A 24,993-nucleotide genomic window follows, 5' to 3' on the forward strand; every position below is an offset into this window, starting at 1 on the left:
CAAATGACCTTATTAATCTTCCCAACAAATCTATGGGATACATATTTCTATCCAGTTTAAAGGTGAATTAGATTAATGAATTTCATCATGTGTAGAGGAAAGTTTTAAGCCCAGGTCTACCTGACTGTACAGGACCTGTTCTTTCTATACTTTTGTTTCTTTAATAATATCCTTGTATATGTCTGTACTATAATTTTAAAAAAATCATTGCTTTATCAGTTTTTTTTTTGTATCTTTTAACTTTTACCTCTTGCCTATTTAGTAATCAATGAACTTATTCTACTTTCCTCTTTTTCTTTCCCACACCTCCTGCTTTTTAATAGGTGGACTTTTTCTTTCTGGTAGTGGTTTTAGATTAATTTTAGTTTTGGTGGCTCCCTTCTTTTCTCTTTATTTTACTCAATTTTCCCTCCCTCCTCCTCTCTCCCTCCCTCCCTCCCTCCCTCCCTTCTTCCCTCCCTCCCTCCCTCTCTTTCATTCTTTCCTTTTTTTTTTTTTTTTCAAAGACATGGTCTCATGTTGCCCAGGCTAGAATGCAGTGGCTACTTGCAGACAGGATCTTGCCATCGATCAGTGCGGCAGTTTTGACCTGCTCCATTTCCCTCCTACGTTGGTTTACTGCTCCTTAGGCAACCTGGTAATCCCTTGGCCCCCACAGGTCACCATATTGAAGCCCAACTTAGTGCAGACACCTGGACGGTGTAGTGCACCGCAGCCCAGAACTTCTAGGCTCAAGCGATCCTTCTGCCTTAGCCTCCAGAGTAGCTGGAACTACAGGCACACCCAGGGTGCCTGGCTTTTTTGCTCAATTTTTGTTTCTAGTAGTTCACTGTGGTCTTCTTTTCTCTCTTCTTTTTTCCCCCTATTATAGGTAACTTGAAGTCTGGCATTTTTGTCTTCTAGTTATACTGAAGACAGAGTTTTTGTATACTTTTATTTGTTCTTGTTTTGTTTTTTGAGGATATATAGAGAAACTCAGATTTAGGCAGCCACGTCTACCAGGTAGTCCAGTAAATGTATTTTGAGTCATATGTTAGAGATTCTGTTATTGTCTCCCTGCTGCGATCTTTTGTTCTCTTCCACAGCCTCTGCTGAAGGAGTAAGCACAAGTGATCATATTTGTAACTAAAACAAGTGACCTTATTTGTATTAAATGACCTCACCCTTTGGCCACAGATGTCTAGACCTGTATGGATACAGGACCTAAACTCTGCCAAACTGATTATATCTTTCGAGAATTTGAATGAAAGGACACAGAAATGTAATCAGTTAGTATAGGACACTGGAGCTGTTAAGTCTTGTAGAGTCAAGGCCACAGTGTCATGAAAACTGAAGGTATGGAGGAGTAGAAACTAAGAGGTTCACAGAGGCAGGTGGAATGCAAAAAGTACTGAGCAGAGAGAAATTATAATGGTGTCTTTGGAGCAATAAGAGAATGAGGCAGGAAGAGAGCCAAAGAAACTGATATAAACAGTTTCTGATGACTATTCAATTCCCAAGAGATGAGCTTGAATAACTTCCAACAATATTCCACATATTTTTATATTATTATATTAAATTTTCTTGAGTTTTTTTTGGGTGTGGGTCTCTGTTTCTTAATTAATTAATATCCTGAATATATTATGCTTTAATAAATGTTTATTATCCCGGTGTTAGTACCCAGATACAATATGATGTGGGACTACAAATAATGAGGGCTATTCACAGAATTGACTTGAGATAATTTGAGAGTATCAAGTTATTAAATATATTACAAGAATTTTGGGTCTGGAAGGGACCTATGAGGAATATCTAGTTCAAATTCTCAAATTTTAGAGAAGAGAGGCCAGGAGAAAATGATTTGCCAAACTTCGACATTGAATTAGAGATCTCATTAGAATTAGAACTGTGGTTTCCTGATGTCCAGTCTAGTTTTTATTTGACTACATGTTCTGAGTTAGACAGTATAAGCCCCCAAATTCATATCTAATTGAAACTGCAGAATGTGACCTTATTTGGACTAGCATCTTCGCAAATGTAATCAATTAAGATGAGGTCATACTCAATTACAGTGGATGGACTTTAATCCAATATGACTGGTGTCCTTACAAGAAGGAAAAACAGAGAGAATGCCATGTGGTGATACAGCAGAGATAAGAGTGATGAAGCTGAAAGCCAAGAAATACCAAGGATTGATGACTGCTACCAGAAGATAGGAAGAGGCAGGGAAGAAAGGATTCTCCTCTATAGCTTTCAGAGGTACTACTGACCTCTGACTTTAGACTTCGGCTGCAGAATTGTGATTATAAATCTCTGTTGTGTTAAGCCATCCAGTTTATAGTTCTTTGTTATGACAGCCTTAGGAAACTAAATATACTACCGCATGGTGCACCTTTTAATGAGAGAGATTCTGCCCTGAATGTCACCAAAAAAGTATACAGAAACTAGATTCTTCAAAAGGGAAGGAAGTAGCTTTTTCTGTTGGGTATATCAATCTTAACGTTTAAATTCTTCAGTGTACTTAGCTATACTTTTGTGCCATTTAGAGATTACAGTATTGTTCATTTGGGATTTTCAAGGAAGTATGTCACTAGGAAATTTTGCTTTTATTCTTTTAAGGAATAATGAGTGGTGGCAGGCATATGGAGTGTGTGTGTGTGTGTGTGTGTGTGTGTGTGTGTATGTTATGAATTTTCTGTTATATGATAATCTGAAATATTGTACTTTTATTTTCAGGTTACTGAAGCTAAAGGAGATGTTTAACTCCAAGTTTGGATCTATTCCCAAGTTTTATGTTCGAGCACCAGGAAGAGTCAACATAATAGGTATTTCAAAAGTTCCTTCTCTTAATTTTTTTCTTCATCCTTTGGTAAGATCTAAATTTTAAAAAATATATTTTTCTTAATTTTTCCCAAAATAGAATATTTCACATATATCTACTAATAGTAAGATGTGTCTTTGCATAAGGAACACACTTTACTTTTATCTTTCCCAATCCATGTTATTAGTGTTGTTCATTCATTTTTTAAATGTATAAATTTGTTGAAACCAAGTTGTTAATATTGTTTTCATAAAAAGTGAAAATATTTTTCTAGGCCACAGGTTAAAATTTTAGACTGTGGTAAGTAGTTTTGATGGTTTTATATTTACTCACTGGGTTAGAGAGGCACAGGGAAACCTTACAATTCCTTGCTACTAAAAGTGTGGTCCAGATTTTGCAGGTCTTCTAGATGAATTTATCTTTTCCTTTGTTTATCCTATGAAGTACTTTGAATTTTACTACCTTTTAGTGGTAAATAACATGCCTTTCAACATTTTGTTTACTATCATTTTATCAATGTCCATGTATATAATAATTGACATAGTTGTACTTAGACTCCATACCATTTTTATCTTCTTTCATTTAATATATCATAAATATTTCTATGTATCTATTTCCATTTTCTGCTGGCATAACAGAATTCCACAGATGGGGTAATTTATCAACAATGGAAGTTTATTTGGCTCATGATTCTGGAAGCAGAGAAGTTCAAGATCATGGTACTGGCATCTGGCGAGGGCCTTCTTACTGCGTTATTCTCTTTTCTTTTTATTTTTTCTGAGACGGAGTTTTGCTCTTATTGCCCAGGCTGGTGTGCAATGGTGCAATCTCGGCTCACTGCAACGTCCGCCTCCTGGGTTCAAGTGATTCTCCTGCCTCAGCCTCCCAAGTGGCTGGGATTACAGGCATGTGCCACCATGCCTGGCTAATTTTTTGTATTTTTAGTAGAGATAGGGTTTCTCCATGTTGGTCAGGCTGGTCTCGAACTCCCGACCTCAGGTTATTTGCCCGCCTCGGCCTCACAAAGTACTGGGATTACAGGCATGAGCTACCGTGCCTGGCCTTCTTATTGAGTTGTATGGTGGAAGGGTAGGAGGGCATGAGATCATGCAAGATATAGAAAGGATGTGCGCTGAATTTCATCCTTTGATCAGGAACCCACTCCTGAGGTCACTAACCCGCTCCGGAGATAGTGGCATTAATCTGTTACTAAGGGGAGAGCTCCCATGATCTAATCACCTCTTAAAGGTCCCACATCTTAATATTGTCACAATGGCAATTAAATTTCAGTGTGAGTTTTGGAGGAGACATTCAAACCACAGCACTGTGGTTCTGTGTAGTGCTCGTAGTTATTTTGATGACTTCATGATAGCTTACTAAGTTAATGTAATTTATTTAACAACTTTCTCTCATTGTAGCTAAAGCTATTTCCAGGTTTTGTTTTTGTTTTTACTATTATAGCAGGTAATTTCATAAAAGGATACCTTAGGTTCATTTTATCATTTTATTATTTCCAATGAGTATTACTTTTTTGGTTTGCTTGTTTTCAAGGATGGAAACTAGATATAGTAGAATTGAGGATGTACTCCCTTTCATAAGATTTAGTAAGTTGCTCATTTTCTACAAAAAGGTACTGAGCTTACAACTACCAACTTGTGAAGGTCCCTGACTTAATGATGGCTCAACTTATGATTTTCTTGACCTTTTTTTTTTTTTTTTTGAGATAGAATTTTGATGTGTCACCCAGGCTGCAGTACAGTGGCTCCATCTTGGCTCACTGCAACCTCTGCCTCCCGGGTTCAAGTGGTTCTCCTGCCTCAGCCTCCCAAGTAGCTGGAATATAGGTGTGCACCACCACACCTTATTAATTTTTGTATTTTTAGTAGAGACGGGATCTTATCATGTTGGCCATACTGATCTTGAACTCCTGACCTCAAGCGATCCGCCTGCCTTGGCCTCCCAAAGTGCTGAGATTACAGGCGTGAGCCTCCACACCTGGCCTCTTGTGTCTGCTAACTGACCTTTCCCTACCTGCCCTTTCTGTCCTCCCTACATGTTATCCTTCCCAGCCTCTAGTAACCACTATTTTACCTTCTATTTTTATGAGATCAACTCTTTTAGCTTCCATATATGAGTGAGAGCATGAGGTATGTGTCTTTCTGTGCCTGACTTATTTCACTTAACATAATGTCCTCTAAGCTCATCCATGTTGCTGTGAATAACAGGATTTCACTCGTTTAGGTGGCTGAATAGTATTCCATTGCATACATTCACCACATTTTAAAAATTGATTCATCTGTTAATGGACATTTATGTTGATTCCGTATCTTGACTATTGTGAATAGTGGTGCAATAAACAAGAGAGCCACATATCTCTTTGACATACTGATGTCCTTTCCTTTGGATATATACCTAGTAATGGTATTGCTGGATCATATAGTGGTTCTATTTTTAGTTTTTTGAGGAGCCTTCACACTGTTTTCCATATGGCTATACTATACTATACTTTCCCATCAATAGTGTAGAAGAGTTCTCATTTCTCTGCATTCTCTCTAGCACTTATTATTTTTTGTCTTTTTAATAATAGTCATCCTAACTGAAGTGAGATAATATCTCCTGGTGGTTTTGATTTGCATTTTCCTGATTATTAGTGATGCTGAGCATTTTTCTATGATTGTAAGTCATTTTTATGTCTTTTTTTGAGAAATGTCTATTTAGATCATTTGTCAATTTTTATTTTATTTTATTTTATTTTATTTTATTTTATTTTATTTTATTTATTTATTTATTTTGAGAAAGAGTCTCTCTCTGTTGCCCAGGCTGGAGTGCAGTGACACCATCTGGGCTCACTGCAATTTCCACCTCCTGGGTTCGAGCAATTCTCCTGCCTCAGCCTCCTGAGTAGCTGGGACTACAGGCACGTGCCACCATGCCCAGCTAGTTTTTGTAGCGTTAGTAGAGACGGGGTTTCACTGTGTTGGCCAGGATGGTCTTGAACTCCTGACCTCAGATGATCTGCCCACCTTGGTCTCCCAAAGTGCTGGGATTACAGGCGTGAGCTACCACACCCAGACCATTTGCCAATTTTTAAATTGGAATATTTGTTTTACTACTGTTAAGTTTTTTATATATTCTGGAGGTAAATTCCTTGTTGGACAAATATTTTATCCCTTTCAACAGGTTGTCTCTTCACTCTGTTGGCAGGTTTCCTTTGCTATGCGGAACCTTTTTAGTTTGATATAATTTCATTTGTCTATTTTTGTTTCTTTGTCTGGCTTTTATAGTCTTATTCATAAAATCTTTGCCCAGACCAACGTCTTAAAGTGTTTCCTTTATATTTTCTTCTAGTAGTTTCATAGTTTCAGTTATGATGTTTAAGTCTTTAATCCATTTAAAATTGATTTTTATAAATGGTGAGATATTGGGACCTATTTTTATTCTTTTGCATATGGATATCTAGTTTTTCCATCATCCATTTATTAAACAGATTGTCCTTTTCCCAATGAATGAAGGTAACTTTGTTGAAAATCAGTTGGTCTTGGCCAGGGTTGGTGGCTCACGCTTGTAATCCCAGCACTTTAGGAAGCCAAGGCGGGTGGATCACTTGAAGTTAGAGGTTTGAGAGCAGCCTGGCCAACATGATGAAACCTCGTCTCTACTAAAAATATAAGAATTAGCTGGGTGTGGTGGCACACACCTGTAATCCCAGCTACGCAGGGGCCTGATGCATAAGAATCTCTTAAACCTGGGAGGCAGATGCTGCAGTGAGCCGAGATCAAACTGCTGTACTCCAGCAGGATCCTGTCTCAAATATAATAAGATAAGATAAGATAAGATAAGATAAGGTAAGATAAGATAAGATAAAATAAGTAAATCAGTTGGCCGTAAATATGTGGATTTAGCTCTGGGTTCTCCATTCTGTTCTATTAGTCTGTATGTCTGTTTTTACGCCAAAACCATAGTATTACTATAGCTTTGTAGAATATTTGAAGTCAGATAGTGTAATGCCTCCAGCTTTTTTTTTTTCTTCTTCTTCTTCTTTTCTTTTTTCTCAGTATTGTTTTGGTTATTTGGGGTCTTTTGTGGTTCCATACAAATTTTAGAATTTTTTTTCTATTTCTGTGAAGAATGTCATTGGTATCATACTAGGAATTGCATTGAATCTGTAGTAGTACAGTCATTTTAACAATATTAATTCTTCCAGTCCAAGAATGTGGGATGTCTTTCCATTTTTTTGTATCCTCTTCAATTTCTTTCATCCGTGTTTTATTGTTTTCATTGTACAGGTCTTTTATTACCTTGGTTAAATTTATTCCTAGATATTCATTTTTTTAATAGCTATTTCAAATGGGATTGCTTGCTTCATTTCTTTTTCAGGTAGTCTGTTACTGGTGTTTAGAAACACTAGTGATTTAAAAAAATTTTTTCAAAGTACTTTTATTTATTATTATTTAAATTTTATTTTTCCCTTAGTTATTGGGGGTACAGGTGGTATTTGGTTACATGAGTAAGTTCTTTCGTGGTGATTTGTGAGATTTTGGTGTACCCATCACCCAAGCAGCATACACTGCACCACATTTGTAGTCTTCTATCCTGTGCCCCACTCCCACTCTTCCCTGCAAGTCCCCAATGTCCATTTCCTAATTCTTATGTCTTTGCGTCCTCATAGTTTAGCCCTCACATATCAGTGAGAACATGCAATATTTGGTTTTCCATTTCTGAGTTATTTAACTTTGAATAATAGTCTCCAGTCTCATTCAGGCCACTGCAAATACTGTTAATTGATTCCTTTTTATGACTGTATAGTATTCCATTGTATATATACCATTTTCTTTTATTAAAAATTAATTAATTTTTTTTATTGTAATTTAAGATCTAGGGTACATGTGCACAATGTGCAGGTTTGTTACATATGTATATATGTGCCATGTTGGTGTGCTGCACCCATTAACTCATCATTTACATTCGGTATATCTCCTAATGCTATCCCTCCCCGCTCCCCCAACCCCATGACAAGCCCTGGTGTGTGATGTTCCCCTTCCTGTGTACACATGTTCTCATTGTTCAGTTCCCACCTATGAGTGAGAACATGTGGTGTTTGGTTTTCTGTTCTTGCAATAGTTTGCTGAGAATGATGATTTCCAGCTGCATCCATGTCCCTACAAAGGACATGAACTCATACTTTTTTATGGCTGCATAGTATTCCGTGGCGTATATGTGCCACATTTTCCTAATCCAGTCTGTCATTGATGGACATTTGGATTGGTTCTAAGTCTTTGCTATTGTGAATAGTGCTGCAATAAACATCCGTGTGCATGTGTCTTTATAGCAGCATGTTTTATAATCCTTTGGGTATATCCCCAGTAATGGGATGGTTGGATTGAATGGTATTTCTAGTTCAAGATCCTTGAGGAATCGCCACACTGTCTTCCACAATGGTTGAACTAGTTTACGGTCCCACTAACAGTGTAAAAGTGTTCCTATTTCTCCACATCCTCTCCAGCGTCTGTTGTTTCTTGACTTTTTAATGATCGCCATTCTAACTTGTGTGAGATGGTATCTCATTGTAGTTTTGATTTGCATTTCTCTAATGTCCAGTGATGATGAGCTAGCCAGTTTTCCCAGCACCATTTATAAAATAGGGAATCCTTTCCTCATTTCTTGTTTTTGTCATGTTTGTCAAAGATCAGATGGTTGTAGGTGTGTGGTATTATTTCTGAGAGCTCTGTTCTGTTCCATTGGTCTATATCTCTGTTTTGGTACCAGTACCATGCTGTTTTGGTTACTATAGCCTTGTAGTATAGTTTGAAGTCAGGTAGTATGATGCCTCCAGCTTTGTTCTTTTAGCTTAGGATTGTCTTGGCAATGCAGGCTCTTTTTTGGTTCCATATGAACTTTAAAGTAGTTTTTTCCAATTCTGTGAAGAAAGTCTTTGATAGCTTAATGGGGATGTCATTGAATCTATAGATTACCTTGGGCAGTACGGCCATTTTCATGATATTGATTCTTCTTATCCATGAGCATGGAATGTTCTTCCATTCGTTTGTGTCCTCTTTTATTTCTTTGAGCAGTGGTTTGTAGTTCTCCTTGAAGAGGTCCTTCACATCCCTTGTAAGTTGGATTCCTAGGTATTTTATTCTCTTTGAAGCAATTGTGAATGGGATTTCACTCATAATTTGGCTCTCTGTTTGTCTGTTATTGGTGTATAGGAGTGCTTGTGATTTTTGCACATTAATATTGTATCTTGAGACTTTGCTGAAGTTGCTTATCAGCTTAAGGAGATTTTGGGCTGAGATGATGGGGTTTTCTAAATATACCATCATGTCATCTGCAAACAGGGACAATTTGACTTCCTCTTTTCCTAATTGAATACCCTTTATTTCTTTCTCTTGCCTGATTGCCCTGGCCAGAGCTTCCAACACTTTGTTGAATAGGAGTGGTGAGAGAGGGCATCCCTGTCTTGTGCCAGTTTTCAAAGGGAATGCTTCTAGTTTTTGCCCATTCAGAATGATATTGGCTGTGGGTTTCTCATATATAGCTGTTATTTTTTTGAGATACGTCCCAGCAATACCTAATTTATTGAGAGTTTTTAGCATGAAGGGCTGTTGAATTTTGTCAAAGGCCTTTTGTGCATCTATGGAGATAATCATGTGGTTTTTGTCTTTGGTTCTGTTTATATGCTGGATTACATTTATTGATTTGCGTATGCTGAACCAACCTTGCATCCCAGGGATGAAGCCCACTTGATCATGGTGGATAAGCTTTTTGATGTGCTACTGGATTTGGTTTGCCAGTATTTTATTGAGGATTTTTGCATCAATGTTCATCAGGGATATTGGTCTAAAATTCTCTTTCTTTGTTGTGTCTCTGCCAGGCTTTGGTATCAGGATGATGTTGGCCTCATAAAATGAGGGAGGATGCCCTCTTTTTCTATTGATTGGAATAGTTTCAGAAGGAATGGTATCAGCTCCTCCTTGTACCTCTGGTAGAATTCTACTGTGAATCCGTCTGGTCCTGGACTTTTTTTAGTTGGTAGGCTATTAATTATCGCCTCAGTTTCAGAGCCTATTATTGGTCTATTCAGGGATTCAACTTCTTCCTGGTTTAGTCTTGGGAGAGTGTATGTGTCCAGGAATTTATCCATTTCTTCTAGGTTTTCTAGTTTATTTGCATAGAGGTGTTTATAGAATTCTCTGATGGTAGTTTGTATTTCTGTGAGGTCAGTGGTGATATCCCCTTTATCATTTTTTATTGCATCTTTTTGATTCTTCTCTCTTTTCTTCTTTTTAGTCTCGCTAGCAGTCTGTCAATTTTGTTGATCTTTTTGAAAAACCAGCTCCTAGATTCACTGATGTTTTTGAAGGGTTTTTTGTGTCTCTATCTCCTTCAGTTCTGCTCTGATCTCAGTTATTTCTTGTCTTCTAGCTTTTGAACGTGTTTGCTCTTGCTTCTCTAGTTCTTTTAATTGTGATGTTAGGGTGTCAATTTTAGATCTTTCCTGCTTTCTCTTGGGGGCATTTAGTGCTATAAATGTCCCTCTACAGACTGCTTTAAATGTGTCCCAGAAATTCTGGTATGTTATATCTTTGTTCTCATTGGTTTAAAAGAACATCTTTATTTCTGCCTTCATTTCGTTATGTACCCAGTAGTCATTCAGGAGCAGGTTGTTCAGTTTCTATGTAGTTAAGTGGTTTTGATTGAGTTTCTTAATCCTGAGTTGTAGTTTGATTGCACTGTGATCTGAGAGACAGTTTGTTATAATTTCTGTTCTTTTACATTTGCTGAGGAGTGCTTTACTTTCAGCTATGTGGTCAATTTTAGAATAAGTGCAATGTGGTGCTGAGAGGAATGTATATTGTGTTGATTTAGGGCGGAGAGTCCTGTAGATGTCTATTAGGTTGGCTTGGTGCAGAGTTGAGTTCAGTTCCTGATATTGTTGTTAACTTTCTGTCTCATTGATCTGTCTAATGTTGACAGTGGGGTGTTAAAGTCTCCTATTATTATTGTGTGGGAGTCTAAGTCTCTTTGCAAGTCTCTAAGGACTTGCTTTATGAATATGGGTGCTCCTGTATTGGGTGCATATATATTTAGGATAGTTAGCTCTTCTTGTTGAATTGATCCCTTTACCATTATGTAATGGCCTTCTTTGTCTCTTTTGATCTTTGTTGGTTTAAAGTCTGTTTTATTAGAGACTAGGATTGCAACCCATGCCTTTTTTTGTTTTCCATTTGCTTGGTAGATCTTCCTGCATCCCTTTATTTTGAGCCTATATGTGTCTCTGCATGTGAGATGGGTCTCCTGCGTACAGCAAACTGATGGATCTTGACTCTTTATCCAATTTGCCAGTCTGTGTCTTTTAGTTGGAACATTTAGCCCAATTTCATTTAAGTTTAATATTGTTATGTGTGAACTTGATCCTGTCATTATGATGATAGCTGGTTATTTTGCTCGTTAGTTGATGCAGTTTCTTCCTAGCATTGATGGTCTTTACAATTTGGCATGTTTTTGCAGTGGCTGGTACCGGTTGTTCCTTTCCATGTTTAGTGCTTCCTTCAGGAGCTCTTGTATGGCAAGCCTGGTGGTGATAAAATCTCTCAGCATTTGCTTGTCTGTAAAGGATTTTATTTCTCCTTCACTTATGAAACTTAGGTTGGCTGGATATGAAATTCTGGGTTGAAAATTCTTTTCTTTAAGAATGTTGAATATTGACCCCCACTCTCTTCTGGCTTGTTGAGTTTCTGTCAAGAGACCCGCTGTTAGTCTGATGGGCTTCCCTTTGTGGGTTACCTGACCTTTCTCTCTGGGTGCCCTTAACATTTTTCCTTCTTTTCAACTTTGGTGAATCTGACAATTTTGTGTATTGGAGTTGCTCTTCTTGAGGAGTATCTTTGTGGCGTTCTCTGTATTTCCTGAATTTGAATGTTGGCCTGCCTTGCTAGGTTGGGGAAGTTCTCCTGGATAATATCCTGCAGAGTGTTTTCCAACTTGGTTTCATTCTCCCCTTCACTTTCAGGTACCCCAATCAGATGTAGATTTGGTCTTTTCACATAGTCCCATATTTGTTGGAGGCTTTGTTCATTTCTTTTTACTCTTTTTTCTCTAAACTTCTCTTCTCATTTCATTTCAGTCATTTGATCTTCAATCACTGATACCCTTTCTTCCAGTTGATCAAGTTGGTTACCGAAGCTTGTGCATTTGTCATGTAGTTCTCGTGTCATGGTTTTCAGCTCTATCGGGTCATTTAAAGACTTCTCTACATTGGTTATTCTAGTTAGCCATTTGTATAATCTTTTTTCAAGTTTTTTTAGATTCTTTGCGATGCTTCAGACTTCCTCCTTTAGCTTGGAGAAGTTTGATCGTCTGAAGCCTTCTTCTCTCAACTCGCCAAAGTCATTCTCCATCCAGCTTTGTTCCATTGCTGGCGAGGAGCTGCATTCCTTTGGAGGGGGAGAGGCTCTCTGATTTTTAGAATTTTCAGCTCTTCTGCACTGCTTTTTCCCCATCTTTGTGGTTTTTATCTACCTTTGGTCTTTGATGATGGTGATGTACAGATGTGGTTTTGGTGTGATGTCCTTTCTGTTTGTTAGTTTTCCTTCTAACAGTCAGGACTCTCAGCTGCAGGTCTGTTGGAGTTTGCTCGAGGTCTACCCCAGAGCCTGTTTGCCTGGGTATCAGCAGCACAGGCTGCAGAAGAGTGAATATTGCTGAACAGCAAATGTTGCCGCCTGATGATTCCTCTGGAAGCTTTGTCTCAGAGGGGTACCGGCCGTGTGAGGTGTGAGGTGTCAGTCTGCCCCTACTGGGGGATGTCCCCCAGTTAGGCTACTCGGGGGTTAGGGACCCACTTGAGCTGGCTGTCTGTCCATTCTCAGATCTCAAACTCTGTGCTGGGAGAACCACTACTCTCTTCAAAGCTGTCAGACAGAGACATTTAAATCTGCAGAAGTTTCTGCTGCCTTTTGTTTGGCTATGCCCTGTCCCCAGAGGTGGAGTCTACAGAGGCAGGCAGGCCTCCTTGAGCTGTGTTGGGCTCCACCCAGTTCGAGCTTCCTGGCTGCTTTGTTTACCTACCCAAGCCACAGCAATGGTAGGTGCCCCTCCCCCAGCCTCGCTCCCACCTGGCAATTAGATCTCAGACTGCCGTGTTAGCAATGAAGGAGGCCCTGTGTGTGTGGGACCCTCCAAGCCAGGCACGGGATATAATCTCCCAGTATGCTGTTTGCTAAGACCCTTGGTAAAACGCAGTATTAGGGTGGGAGTGACCTGGTTTTCCAGGTGTTGTGTGTCACGGTTTCCCTTGGCTGGGAAAGGGAATTCCCTTACCCCTTGCACTTCCCAGGTGAGGTGATGCCTCGCCCGGCTTTGGCTCTCACTCAGTGGGCTGCACCTACTATCCTGCACCCACTGTCCAACACGCCCCAGTGAGATGAACCTGGTACCTCAGTTGGAAATGCAGAAATCACCCATCTTCTGTGTCGCTCATGCTGGGAACTGGAGGCTGGAGGTGTTCCTATTTGGCCATGTTGGAACCGCCCCCTTTGCAACTATTATAAAAGAGATTGAATTCTTTCTTTTTTTTTTTTTTTTTGAGATGGAGTCTCACTCTGTCGCACAGGCTGGAGTGCTGTGGCGTGATCTCAGCTCACTGCAAGCTCCACCTCCCGGGTTCATGCCATTCTCCTGCCTCAGCTTCCCAAGTGGCTGGGACTACAGGCGCTTGCCACCACGCTCAGCTAATTTTTTTGTATTTTTAGTAGAGACGGGATTTCACCATGTTAGCCAGGATGGTCTTGATTTCCTGACCTCATGATCTGCCCCCCTCCGCCTCCCAAAGTGCTAGGATTACAGGCATGAGCCACTGTGCCCAGCCAAAAGGGGTTGAATTCTTGATTTGATTCTCTGTTTGTTCACTGTTGGTATACAGAAGAGCTATATTTGTATAGCTTGTTTCTGGAATCTTAATCTTGTATCTGGAATTGTAATCTTGTATCTGGAATCTTTGCTGAATTCTTTTATCAGTTCTAGGAGCTTTCTGAAGGAGTCTATAGGGTTTTCAAAGTAAATGATCATATCGTCAGCAAACAGTGACAGTTTGACTTCCTCTTTACTAATTTGGATGCCGTATATTTCTTTTTCTTGTCTGATTGCTCTGGCTAGGACTTCCAGTACCATGTTGAAAAGGAGTGGTGAGAGTAGGCATCTTAGTCTTGTTGCAGTTCTCAGAGGGAATGCTTTCAACTTTTCCTCATTCAGTATTATGTTGGTTATGGATCTGTCATAGATGGCTTTTATTACATTAAGGTATGTCCCTTTTGTGCCAATTTCGCTGAGAGTTTTAATCATAAAGCTTGCTAGATTTTGTTGAATGCTTTTTCTGCATCTGTTGAGATGATCATGTGATTTTTGTTTTTAATTCTGTTTATGTGGTGTATCACATGTACAGACTTGTGTATGTTAAACCATCCCTGCATCCCTGATATGAAACCCACTTGATCATGGTAGATTAACTTTTTGATATGTTGTTAGATTTGGTTAGGTAGGATTTCGTTAAGGATTTTAGCGTCTATGTTCATCAACGATATCGATCTGTAGTTCTCTTTCTTGGTTATGTCCTTCCCTGGTTTTGATATTAGGGTGATGCTGGCTTCATAGAATGAATTAGGAAAGGTTCCTTCTTTCTCTATCTTGTGGAATAGTGTCAACAGGATTGGTCCCCATTCTTCTTTGAATGTCTGATGGAGTTCTGCTGTGAATCTGTCTGGTCCTGTATTTTTTTTTTGGTATTTTTAAAATTATCATTTCAATCTCACTGCTTGCTATTGGTCTGTTCAGGGTATCTAATTCTTCCTGATTTAAGCTAGGAGGGTTGTATTTTTCCAGGAATTTATCCATCTCTTCTAGGTTTTCTAGTTTATTTGCATAAAGGTGTTCATAATAGCCTTGAATGATCTTTTGTATTTCAGTGGTGTCAACTGTAATATCTCCTCTTTTGTTTCTTAGCGGGGTTATTTGGATTTTCTCTCTTCTTTTCTTGGGTTAATCTTGCTAATGGTCTATCAATTTTACCTTTTATTTTGTTTTGTTTTTTGAGATGGAGTCTCGCTCTTGTCATCCAGGCTGGAGTGCAGTGGTGCGATCTCAGCTCACTGCAATGTCCGCCACCTGGTTCAAGCTTCTCCTGCCTCAGCCTCCTGAGTAGCTAGGATTACAGGCGCCCACCACCATGCCCAGCTAATTTTTGTACATTTAGTAGAGACGGGGTTTCTCCATGTAGGTCAGGCTGGTCTTGAACTCCCGACCTCAGGTGATCTACCCGCCTGAGACTCCCAAAGTGCTGGGATTATAGGCGTGAGCCACCGCGCTGGCCCAATTTTATCTTTCAAAGAACCACCTTTTTGTTTCATTTACCTTTTGTATTTTTGTTTGTTTCAATTTCATTTAGTTCTGCTCTGATCTTGGTTATTTCCTTTCTTCTGCTGAGTTTGCATTTGGTTTGGTCTTGTTTCTTTAGTTTGTTGAGATGTGACCTTAGATTGTCTGTGCTCTTTCAGATTTTTTGATGTAGGTGTTTAGGGCTATGAACTTTCTTCTTAGCACTGTCCTAGCTGTATCCCAGAGGTTTTGATAGGTTGTGTCATTATTGTCATTCCATTCAAAGAATTTTTAGATTCCATCTTGATCTTGTTTTTGACCCAATGCTCATTCAGGAGCAGGTTATTTAATTTCCATGTGTTTGCATGGTTTTGAAGGTTCCTTTTGTAGTTGATTTCCGGTTTTATTTCATTGTAGTCTGAGAGAGTGCTTGATATAATTTCAATTTTCTTAAATTTATTGAGGCATCTTTTGTGGCCTATCACATGATCTATCTTGGAGACAGTTCCATGCCCTGTTGAATAGGATGTGTTTTCTCTAGTTGTTGGATGAAATGTTCTGTATATATGTGTTAAGTCCATTTGTTCCAAGGTATAGTTTAAATCCATTGTTTCTTTGTTGACTTTCTGTCTTGATGACCTGTCTAGTGCTGTCAGTGGAATATTGAAGTCCCCCACTGTTATTATGTTGCTGTCAATCTCATTTCTTAGGTCTGTTGGTAATTGTTTTATAAATTTGGGAGCTCTAGTGTTAGGTGCATATATCTTTAGGATTGTGATATATTCCTGTTACACAAAGCCTTTTTACCATTGTATAATGTCCCTCTTTGTCTCTTTTAACTGCTCTTGCTTTAAAGTTTGTTTTGTCTGATATAAGATGAGATACCCCTGCTCACTTTGGTGTCCATTTGCATGAAATGCCCTTTTCCACCCCTTTACTTTAAGTTTATGGGAGTCCTTATGTGTTAGGTGAGTCTCCTGAAGGCAGCAGACAGTTGGTTGGTTAGTCCTTATCCTTTTTGTGGTTCTCTATCTTTTAAATGGAGCATTTGGGCCATTTACATTCAATGAAACACTAGCTATTTTTTATACTGATTTTGTATCTTGTGACTTTACAGAATTTATCAGCTGTAAAAGCTTTTTGTGGTCTTTAGGTTTTTCTACATTAGATCATGTTGTGTACAAATAGAGACCATCTGACTTTCTCCTTTCCAATTTGGATGCCCTTTATATTTTTCTCTTGCCTGGTTGCTCTGGCTCAGACTTCCAGTACTATTTTGAATATGAGTGGTGAAATTGGGTATGCTTGTCTTGTTCTAGTGCTTATACAAAAAGCTTTCCATTTTTCCTCATTTGGTATGACGTTAGCTATGGGTTTGTCATATATGGCCTTTATTGTATATTGAGACACGTTCCTTCTGTACCTAATATGTTAAAAGTTTTTATCATGAAGGCATGTTGAATTTTATCAAATGCTTTTTCTGAATTGATTGTAAAGATTATATGTTTTTTTTTCCTTCATTCTGTTGATGTGATATATCGTATTTTTGGATTTGTGTATGTTGAACCCCTTCCTTGCATCTCTAGGATTAATCCCACTTGATCATGGCATATAATCTTTTTATGGGCTCTTGGGTTCATTTTGCCAACATTTTATTGAGGATTTTTGATTATATGTTCAACTGAGATATTGTCCTGTAGTTTCCTTTTTCTGTTGTGTCCTTGTTCAGTTTTGGTATCAGAGTAATACTGGCCTCATAGAATAGTTTCAAAGAATTCCCTGCCTGTCAATTTTTTTGCAAGTCTGAAAAGAAGTGGTGTTAGTTCTTCTTTAAAGATTTGGTAGAATTCACGGGTGAAGCCCTCTGGTCCTGAGCATTTCTTTGTTGGGAGACTTTTTATTATTGCTTCAATCTTGTTACTTGTTATTGGTATGTTCACGTTTTCTATTTCTACCTGGTTCAATCTTCATAGGTTTTCTGTGTCCAGGAACTTATGCATGTCATTTAGTTTTTTCAATTTGTTGGCATAATAGTTGTTCACAATAGACTTTAATGATCCTTTGTATTTTGTGTTGTCACTTGTAATGTCTCCTTTTCTGTTTTTTTTTTTGTTTGTTTTATTTATTTGTATGTTCTCTTTTTCTCAGTCTAGCTAAAGATTTGCTATTATGTTTACCTTTTCATTTCATTAATTTTTGTCTCAAATTTACTTCTGCTCTGATCTTTATTATTTCTTTCCTTCTACTAATTTTGGATTTGGATTGTTTTTGCTAGAGGTGTACCATTAGGTTGTTTATATGCAAAATTTCTACTTTTTTTTTAGTGGCTGAGCATTTATTTTATTTTATTTTATTTTTATTATTATTTTTTGAGACAGAGTTTCACTCTTATTGCCCAAGCTGGAGTGCAATGGTGCGATCTCAGTTCACTGCAATATCTGCCTCCCAGATTCAAGTGATTCTCCTGCCTTAGCCTCCCAAGTAGCTGGGATTACAGGCACCCGCCACCATGCTTGGCTAATTTTTTGTATTTTTACTAAAGATGGGGTTTCATCATGTTGGCCAGACTGGTTGTGAACTCCTGACCTCAGGTGATTCACCCGCCTCGGCCTCCCAGAGAGTTAGGATTACAGGTGTGAACCACCGCGCCTGGCCTATTTTATTTTTTTTTTAACTTTTGAGATGGAGTCTTGCCCTGTTACCCAGGCTGGAGTGTAGTGGCACAATCTTGGCTCACTGTAACCTGCACCTCCTGGACTCAAGTGATTCTTGTGCCTCAGCCTCCTGAGTAGCTGGGATTACAGGCACGTGCTACCATGCCTGGCCAATTTTTGTATTCTTACTAGAGACGGGGTTTCCCAAAGTTAGCTACAGTAAAAAAAAAAAAAAAAAAAAAAAAAAAAAAAAAAAAAAAAAAAAAAAAAAAAGGCCTTTTCATTTCTACCACATGGCTGGGCTTCAAGTATTTCAAACTTGTTCACTCTGCTTCCCTTTTAAATAGAAATTCCAGTTTCAGGTCATTTCTTTGCTCAAGAATAAGAGCATAGGTTGTTAGAAGCAGCCATACTACATCTTGAATGCTTTGCTGCTTAGAAATTTTTTTCACCAGATAACCTAAATCATCACTCTCAAGTTCAAAGTTCCATAGGTCCCTAGAGCAGGGGCACAGTGCCTCCAGACTCTTTGCTAAAGCATAACAAAAGTGACCTTTACTCTAGTTCTCAATAAGTTTTGTATTTTCATCTGAGAACTCTTTAGCTGGGACTTCATTGTTCATATTATTATCAGCATTTTGGACACAACCATTCAACCAGTTTCTTGGAAGTTCCAAACTTTTCCTCATCTTCCTGTGTTTTTTTCTGAGCCCTCCGAACTGTTCCAACCTCTGCCACTTTACCTAGTTCCAAAGGTGCTTTCACATTTTCAGTTATCTTTATAGCAATACCCTACTTCTGATACCAATTTTCTGTATTGGTCTGCTCTTGCACTGCTATAAAGAAGTATCTGAGACTGGATAGTTTATAAAGAAAAGAGGTTTAATTGGCTCACAATTTTGCAGGCTGTACAGGAAGCATGACTGGGAAAGCCTCAGGAAACTTACAAGCATAGTGGAAGGCAAAGGGGAAGGAGGCACACCTTACGTGGCTGGAGCAGGAGGATGAGAGGGAGGGAAAGTGCTATACTCTTTTAAACAATCAGATCTTCTGAGAACTCTATCATGAGAGCCACACTCAGGAGACTGGGTTAAGCCATTAGAAACCACCTCCATGATTCAATCGATACCCACCAGGCTTCACTTCCAGCATTTGGTATTACATTTCAACATGAGATTTGGGTGGGGACACAGATCCAAGCCATATCATATGGGTCTAGGCATTGATCCCTTTCTTCTCGGTTTTCTAATTTGTTGGTATATAGTTGCTCATGATAGTCTCTAATGATGCCTTCAGTCTCTGCTATCAGTTACAATATCTTTAAAAAAATTCTCTATTTGAATCTTCTTTATTTTTTTCTTTTTCTTTTTTGTTTGAGACAGAGTCTCACTCTCTTGCCTAGGCTGGAGTGCAGTGGAGCTGTCTCAACTCACTGCAACTTCTGCCTCCTGGGTTCAAGTGATTGTCCTGCCTCAGCCTCCTGAGTAGCTGGGATTACAAGTGCCCACCACCACGCCCAGCTAATTTTTGTATGTTTAGCACAGATGGGGTTTCACCACGTTGGCCAGGCTGGTCTCGAACACCTGGCCTTGTGATCCACCCACCTTGGCCTCCCAAAGTGCTGAGATAACAGGTGTGAGCCTCTGTGCCTGGACTCTTTTTTTCTTAGTGTGGCTAAAGGTTTTTTGATTTAATGTTTGCAAATCACCAGTTTTTAATTTCATTGATTTTTTTTTTGGTATTTTTAAATTTCAATTTTACTTATTTTTTGCACTGATCTGAGTTCTTTCTTTTCCTCTACCAATTGTGCATTTCATTTGCTTTTGTCTTTCTTATTTGTTAAGATGCATCTTTAGGTTGCTTATTTGACATATTTCTACCTTTTTGATATAGGTATTTATTGTTTTAAATGTCCTTTTTTGTACTGCTCTTTCTGTGTCATGGAGATTTTGGTCTATTGTGTTTTCACTCCCACATGTTTCATGAAATTTAAAAATTTCCTCATTTTTTCATTGGCAAACTGGTCAGTCAGGAACATATTTTTACTTTCCATGTGTTTGCTTAGTTTCCAAAGTTTTTCTTCATATTGATCTCTAGTTTTATTTCATTATGATCAGAGAAGATACTTGACGTTATTTTAATTTTTTTGAACTTTTTGAGACTTGTTTTGTGGTCTAACTTATGATCTATCCTGGAGAATATGCCGGGCACTGATGAGAAGAATGTGTGTTCTGGGGCTGTTGGATGAAATGTTTTATAAATATCCATTTGTTCTATACTGCAGTTTAAGTCTGATGTTTCTTTGTTGATTTTCTCCTGGATGAATACCCCAGGGCTGAAAGTGAGGTTTTGAAGTCCCCAGTTATTATTGTATAGGCATCTATCCTTCTTTTTAATTTTAATAATATTTGTTTTATATAGCTGAGTGCTCCAGCATTGGGTGCATATATATTTACAATTGTTATATCCTGTTGCTGAATTGACTCCTTTGATATTATATAATGACCTTTGTCTCTTTTTATAGTTTTTGTCTGGAATCCTGTTTGTTTATGCATAACTACTCTTGTTCTCGTTTGGTTTTCATTTGCATGGATTATCTTTTTCTTTTTTAAAAAATTTTACTTTATGTTCCGGGATATAAGTGCAGAAATGTATAGGTTTGATACATAGGTATACGTGTGCCATGGTGGTTTGCTGCACCTGTCAATGCATCATCTAGGTTTTAAGCCCTGCGTGTGTTAGCTATGTGTCCTAATGCTCTCCCTCCCCTTCCCCACCAACCCACAATTGGCCCTGGTGTGTGTTCCGCAATATCTTTTTCTTTTTTTTTTTTTTGGTCTGCGTATCTTTATAGATGAGGTTAGCGTATTGTTTTTGTTTTTTTAATCCATTCATCCACTTTGTCTTTTACTGGAAATTTAGTCCATTTATATTCAATGTTATAAGGTACAGGCTTACTAGTGCCATTTTGTTATTTATTTTCTGGTTGTTTTGTTGGTTCTCTCTTTCTTCCTTTCTTCTCGTCTTCCTTTGTATAAAAGTGACTTTTTCTGACAAGTTTTAATTTATTATTTAAAACTTTTTTTGGGCCGGGCGCATTGCCCCTCGCCTGTAATCCCAGCACTTTGGAAGGCAGAGGTGGGCAGATCACGAGGTCAGCAGATAGAGACCGTCCTGGCTAACACGGTGAAACCCCATCTGTACTAAAAAATACAAAAAAAATTTAGCGAGGTGAGGTGGTGGGCTCCTGTAGTCCCACCTACTCGTGAGGCTGAGGCCAGAGAATGGTGTGAACCTGGAAGGCGGAGCTTGCAGTGAGCCGAGATTGCGCGACTGCACTCCAGCCTGGGTGACAGAGTGAGACTCCGTCTCAAAAAAAAACCCCCAAAAAACCCAACTTTTTTTTGTATCCGATATAGGTTTTTGTTTTGTGATTACTGTGAGGCTTGCAAATAACATCTTATAACCAATTATTTCAAGCAGATGACAGCTTAACTCTGACTACAATGAAAATAAAAAAAGAAATAAGCAAAAAGAAAACAAACAAAAAACCCAAAACTACACCTTCACCCCATTTCTTCACTTCGTCACTTCTTTTTTTTCTTTCTTTCTTTTTTTTTGAGACGGAGTCTCACTCTGTCACCCAGGCTGGAGTACAGTGGCGTGATCTCGGCTCACTGCAATCCCCGCCTCCCAGGTTCAAGTGATTCTCCTGCCTCAGCCTTCCAAGTAGCTAGGACTACAGGCACCCACCACCAGGCCCGACTTTTTTTTTTTTTTTTTTGTACTTTTAGTAGAGATGGAGTTTCACCATGTTAGCCAGGATAGTCTCGATCTCCTGGCCTCGTGATCTGCCTGACTTGGTTTCCCAAAGTGCTGGGATTACAGGCTTGAGCCACCGTGCCCGGCTGCTTTGTCACTTTTGATTGTCTCTATTTATATCTTTTTATGCTCAGAAAGCTGTTTCAGTTACTATTTTTGATAGGTTTGTCTTTTAATCTTCCTACTAATATATGAGTGTTTTAACACTATAGTTACAGTGTTATTCTGTATTCATCTGTTCATTTACCACTACCACTGAGTTCTATACCACCATGTGATATATATTTTTTACATTAATGTGCTTTTCTTTCAGATTGAAGAACTCTCTGTAGCATTTTTTGCAAGACAGATTTGGTGTTGATGAAACCCCTCAGCTGTGTTTGTCTGGGAGAGTATTTCTCTTTCATGTTTGAAGGATAGTTTTATTGGAAATAATATTCTAGTTCAAAAGTTGTTTTTCTTAAACACTTTGACTATGTCATCTGCCTCTCTCTTGGCCTCTAAGTTCCCTGCTGAGTTGTCTCCTGCCAGACATATTGTTCTTTATATGTTCTTTATATATGTTCTTTGCTTTGTATGTTCTTTATATGTTCTTTGCTTCTTTTCTTTTTCTGCTTTTAGGATACTTTCTTTATCCTTGACCTTTGACAGTTTGATTAATATATTAATTGAGTTAGTCTTATTTGGGTTGAATCCTTTTGGTGTTGTGTGATCTTCTGATACCTTAATATTCATATCTTTTCCTTGGTTTTGAAAGTTTTCTATCAGTATTTCACTGAATAAACTTCCTACCCTACCTCTCTATCTCTACATCCTCTTTAAAGCCATTAACTCTTAGATTTGCCCCTTTGAGGCTATTTTCTAGATCTTGTAAAGAAGCTTCATTCTTTTTAAATTGTTTTTCTTTTCTCTCCTCTGACTGTGTATTTTTATATAGCCTGTCTTCAGGTTCACTAATTATTTCTTTTTCTTGATCAATTCTACTGTTGAGAGACTGAGACATTTTTGAGTTTGTCAGTTGAATTTTTCAGCTGCAGAACTTCTGTTTGAAATTTCAAAAATGATTTTAATCTCTTTGTTAAATTTCTCTGGAAGAATAATGAATTTCTTCCCTGTGTTATCTTTTAAGTTTGTTGAGCTTCCTCAAGACAGCTCTTTTGAATTCTCTGTCTGAAAGGACATATATCTTCGTCTTTCCGGAATTGGTCACTGGTGTCTTCTGTAGTTCATTTAATGAGGTCATGTTTTCCTGGATACTCTTGATGCTTGTGGACATTCATCACTTATGGGCATTGACAAATTAGGTATTTATTTGTCTGTGTAGTCTGGGCTTATTTGTACCCTTCATTCTTGAGAAGACTTTTCATGTATTCAAATGGGGTTGAGTGTTGTGCTCTAAGAATGTGGTCCTTACGGGCTAAAGGAGGTGCTCTAAGCCCAGGAATACTGCAGTTCTTGCTGACATCTAGAGGCACTGCCTTGACGAGTTTGGGTAAGGTAAAGGAGAATTCCTTGGGTTGTCAGGCAAAGTCCTCTTGATGTCTTCCCTTTACTCCTTCCAATCAGAAGTCGTCTCTCTACTGGGCTACCTAGAGCACTTCTGTGGCTTCCACAGCTGGCACTGTGCTGGGTCATACCTGAAGCCTGTACAATACTGGATCTTGCCTGGTTACTGCTGATGTTTATTCAAGGCCCAAGGGCTCTTTAGTGATCAGGTGAATCCTGCCAAGACTGGGTCCTTCTCTTCAGGGCAGTGGATTCCCTTTGAATGAGGGTGGGTCTAGAAATCCCCTTCAGGAACTAAGTCCTGGAATTGACAGCTTCAGGAATCTCCTTGGTGCTTTACTTTGGCTGAGCTGGTACCCAAATTGCAAGACAGTCTTCTGTACTCTTCCCACTTCTTTCCTTAAGCTAAAGGAGTCTCTCCCCAAGCTGTACTTCCTGGAGTTGGGTGCAATGTGATCCAGCCACTCCCCTGGCTGCCACAGCTGGTGTCACACTTGGTCACACATCCCAAGTCTACTGCCTCCAAGTCCAGCACAGCACCACAGCTTGCCTGAGGACTGCAGTACTTGTGGCCTGACAGCCAATTAAGCTTATTCTGGGCACAAGGCCACTTTAGTTAGCCAGAGGTGAGGTCAGTTGGGACTCAGGTTCTTCCTGCTGAGACTGAGAATTCTGTCTTGCCCAGGGCTGATCTAAATGCTCCCTCCTTGGGTGCTAGCAGAATTCTTCTCTGTTTTGTGTTTTGCTGTAACATGGCAGCACTGAGTTCCAGTGCAAAGACCCACACTCACTTCACCCTCCCTCCCCCAAACAGTTTTTCTCTCTCCATACTGGGAGGGATCCTGTAGGCAATGCAAGACTGTCTTTCCTGTGCTCTTCAATTCCTCTATCCCTGATGTTATGTGAAAACCAGGTACTGTGATTTTCAGGTACTCACCTGAATTTTCTGGGTTCTTATGAAAGTGTTTATTGCATAGATAGTTGTTCAATTTGGTGTAAGATCATGGAAGGGTTCTATTTGGCCATCTTACTCTGCTTTCCTTTATTTTTATTTACTGTTAAAACCTGGCTCATGATCAGTTTTTTCCTGTATGTAAACTTTCTTGAGGTGCTTTTGTTTTATATATTAGCAATGATTAAAAAAGCTTTCTCTTTTTTCTAGGAGAGCATATAGATTACTGTGGATATTCTGTTCTTCCTATGGCTATAGAACAAGATGTGCTAATAGCTGTAGAACCTGTGAAAACATATACTCTCCAACTGGCCAATACAAATCCCTTGTATCCGTGAGTATTTAAAATTGCTAATTTGTGTGTTTGTATGGTTCTGTTTGTACCCAAATGAACTCTTTAGGAGACATCAGATTTATAACAAGTCATTTAATTTGTTGATATTTTGTACCTGACATTAAAAAAATTCTAAGGCCATTATTTATTGTTTGTTCATTTTGTTCATTTGTCAATTAATTTAAGGAATATTTACCAAAGACTTACCATGTGATAGACATAGTCTTAGATACCAGGTGATACAAAGATAAATAACTCTGTCCTCATGGGATAGGTACTTATCATCTATTGATCTAATTATCTCCAGCAAAGTAAGGTGATGTTTTCCTATGTTACTATGGCAGCTTCTAAGTATCTTGTCATAGCATCTTACTATGCTGTATTATTATTATCTGTTTATTTACCTGTGTCACCCAGTAGACAGTAAACTCTGTGACTTCAGGCACTGTTGCCTCTCTTCTTCAGTGCCCTAGCATATAAAACAGAGTCTGATGCCTAACAAAGGTAACTTTCTAGTACATATGCTTTATCAAGTTAACAAAGTCTTTAAAAA

General features: G+C 38.7%; 1 protein-coding gene across 7 annotated transcripts in view; it reads left to right on the forward strand.

Moving 5' to 3' along the window:
• GALK2 (galactokinase 2) overlaps positions 1 to 24,993 on the forward strand; it is a 163,130-nt gene that overhangs the window by 35,276 nt on the left and 102,861 nt on the right. For all 7 annotated transcript variants that reach the window (XM_008016647.3, XM_008016646.3, XM_008016645.3 and 4 more), the window contains exons 2-3: positions 2,716 to 2,804; positions 24,317 to 24,440. In XM_008016647.3, coding sequence (XP_008014838.2) covers positions 2,716 to 2,804; positions 24,317 to 24,440 — 213 coding nt within the window. The remainder of the gene's footprint in view (positions 1 to 2,715; positions 2,805 to 24,316; positions 24,441 to 24,993) is intronic.

Source organism: Chlorocebus sabaeus, chromosome 26 (assembly GCF_047675955.1).
Source record: "Chlorocebus sabaeus isolate Y175 chromosome 26, mChlSab1.0.hap1, whole genome shotgun sequence".
Lineage (NCBI taxonomy): Eukaryota > Metazoa > Chordata > Mammalia > Primates > Cercopithecidae > Chlorocebus > Chlorocebus sabaeus.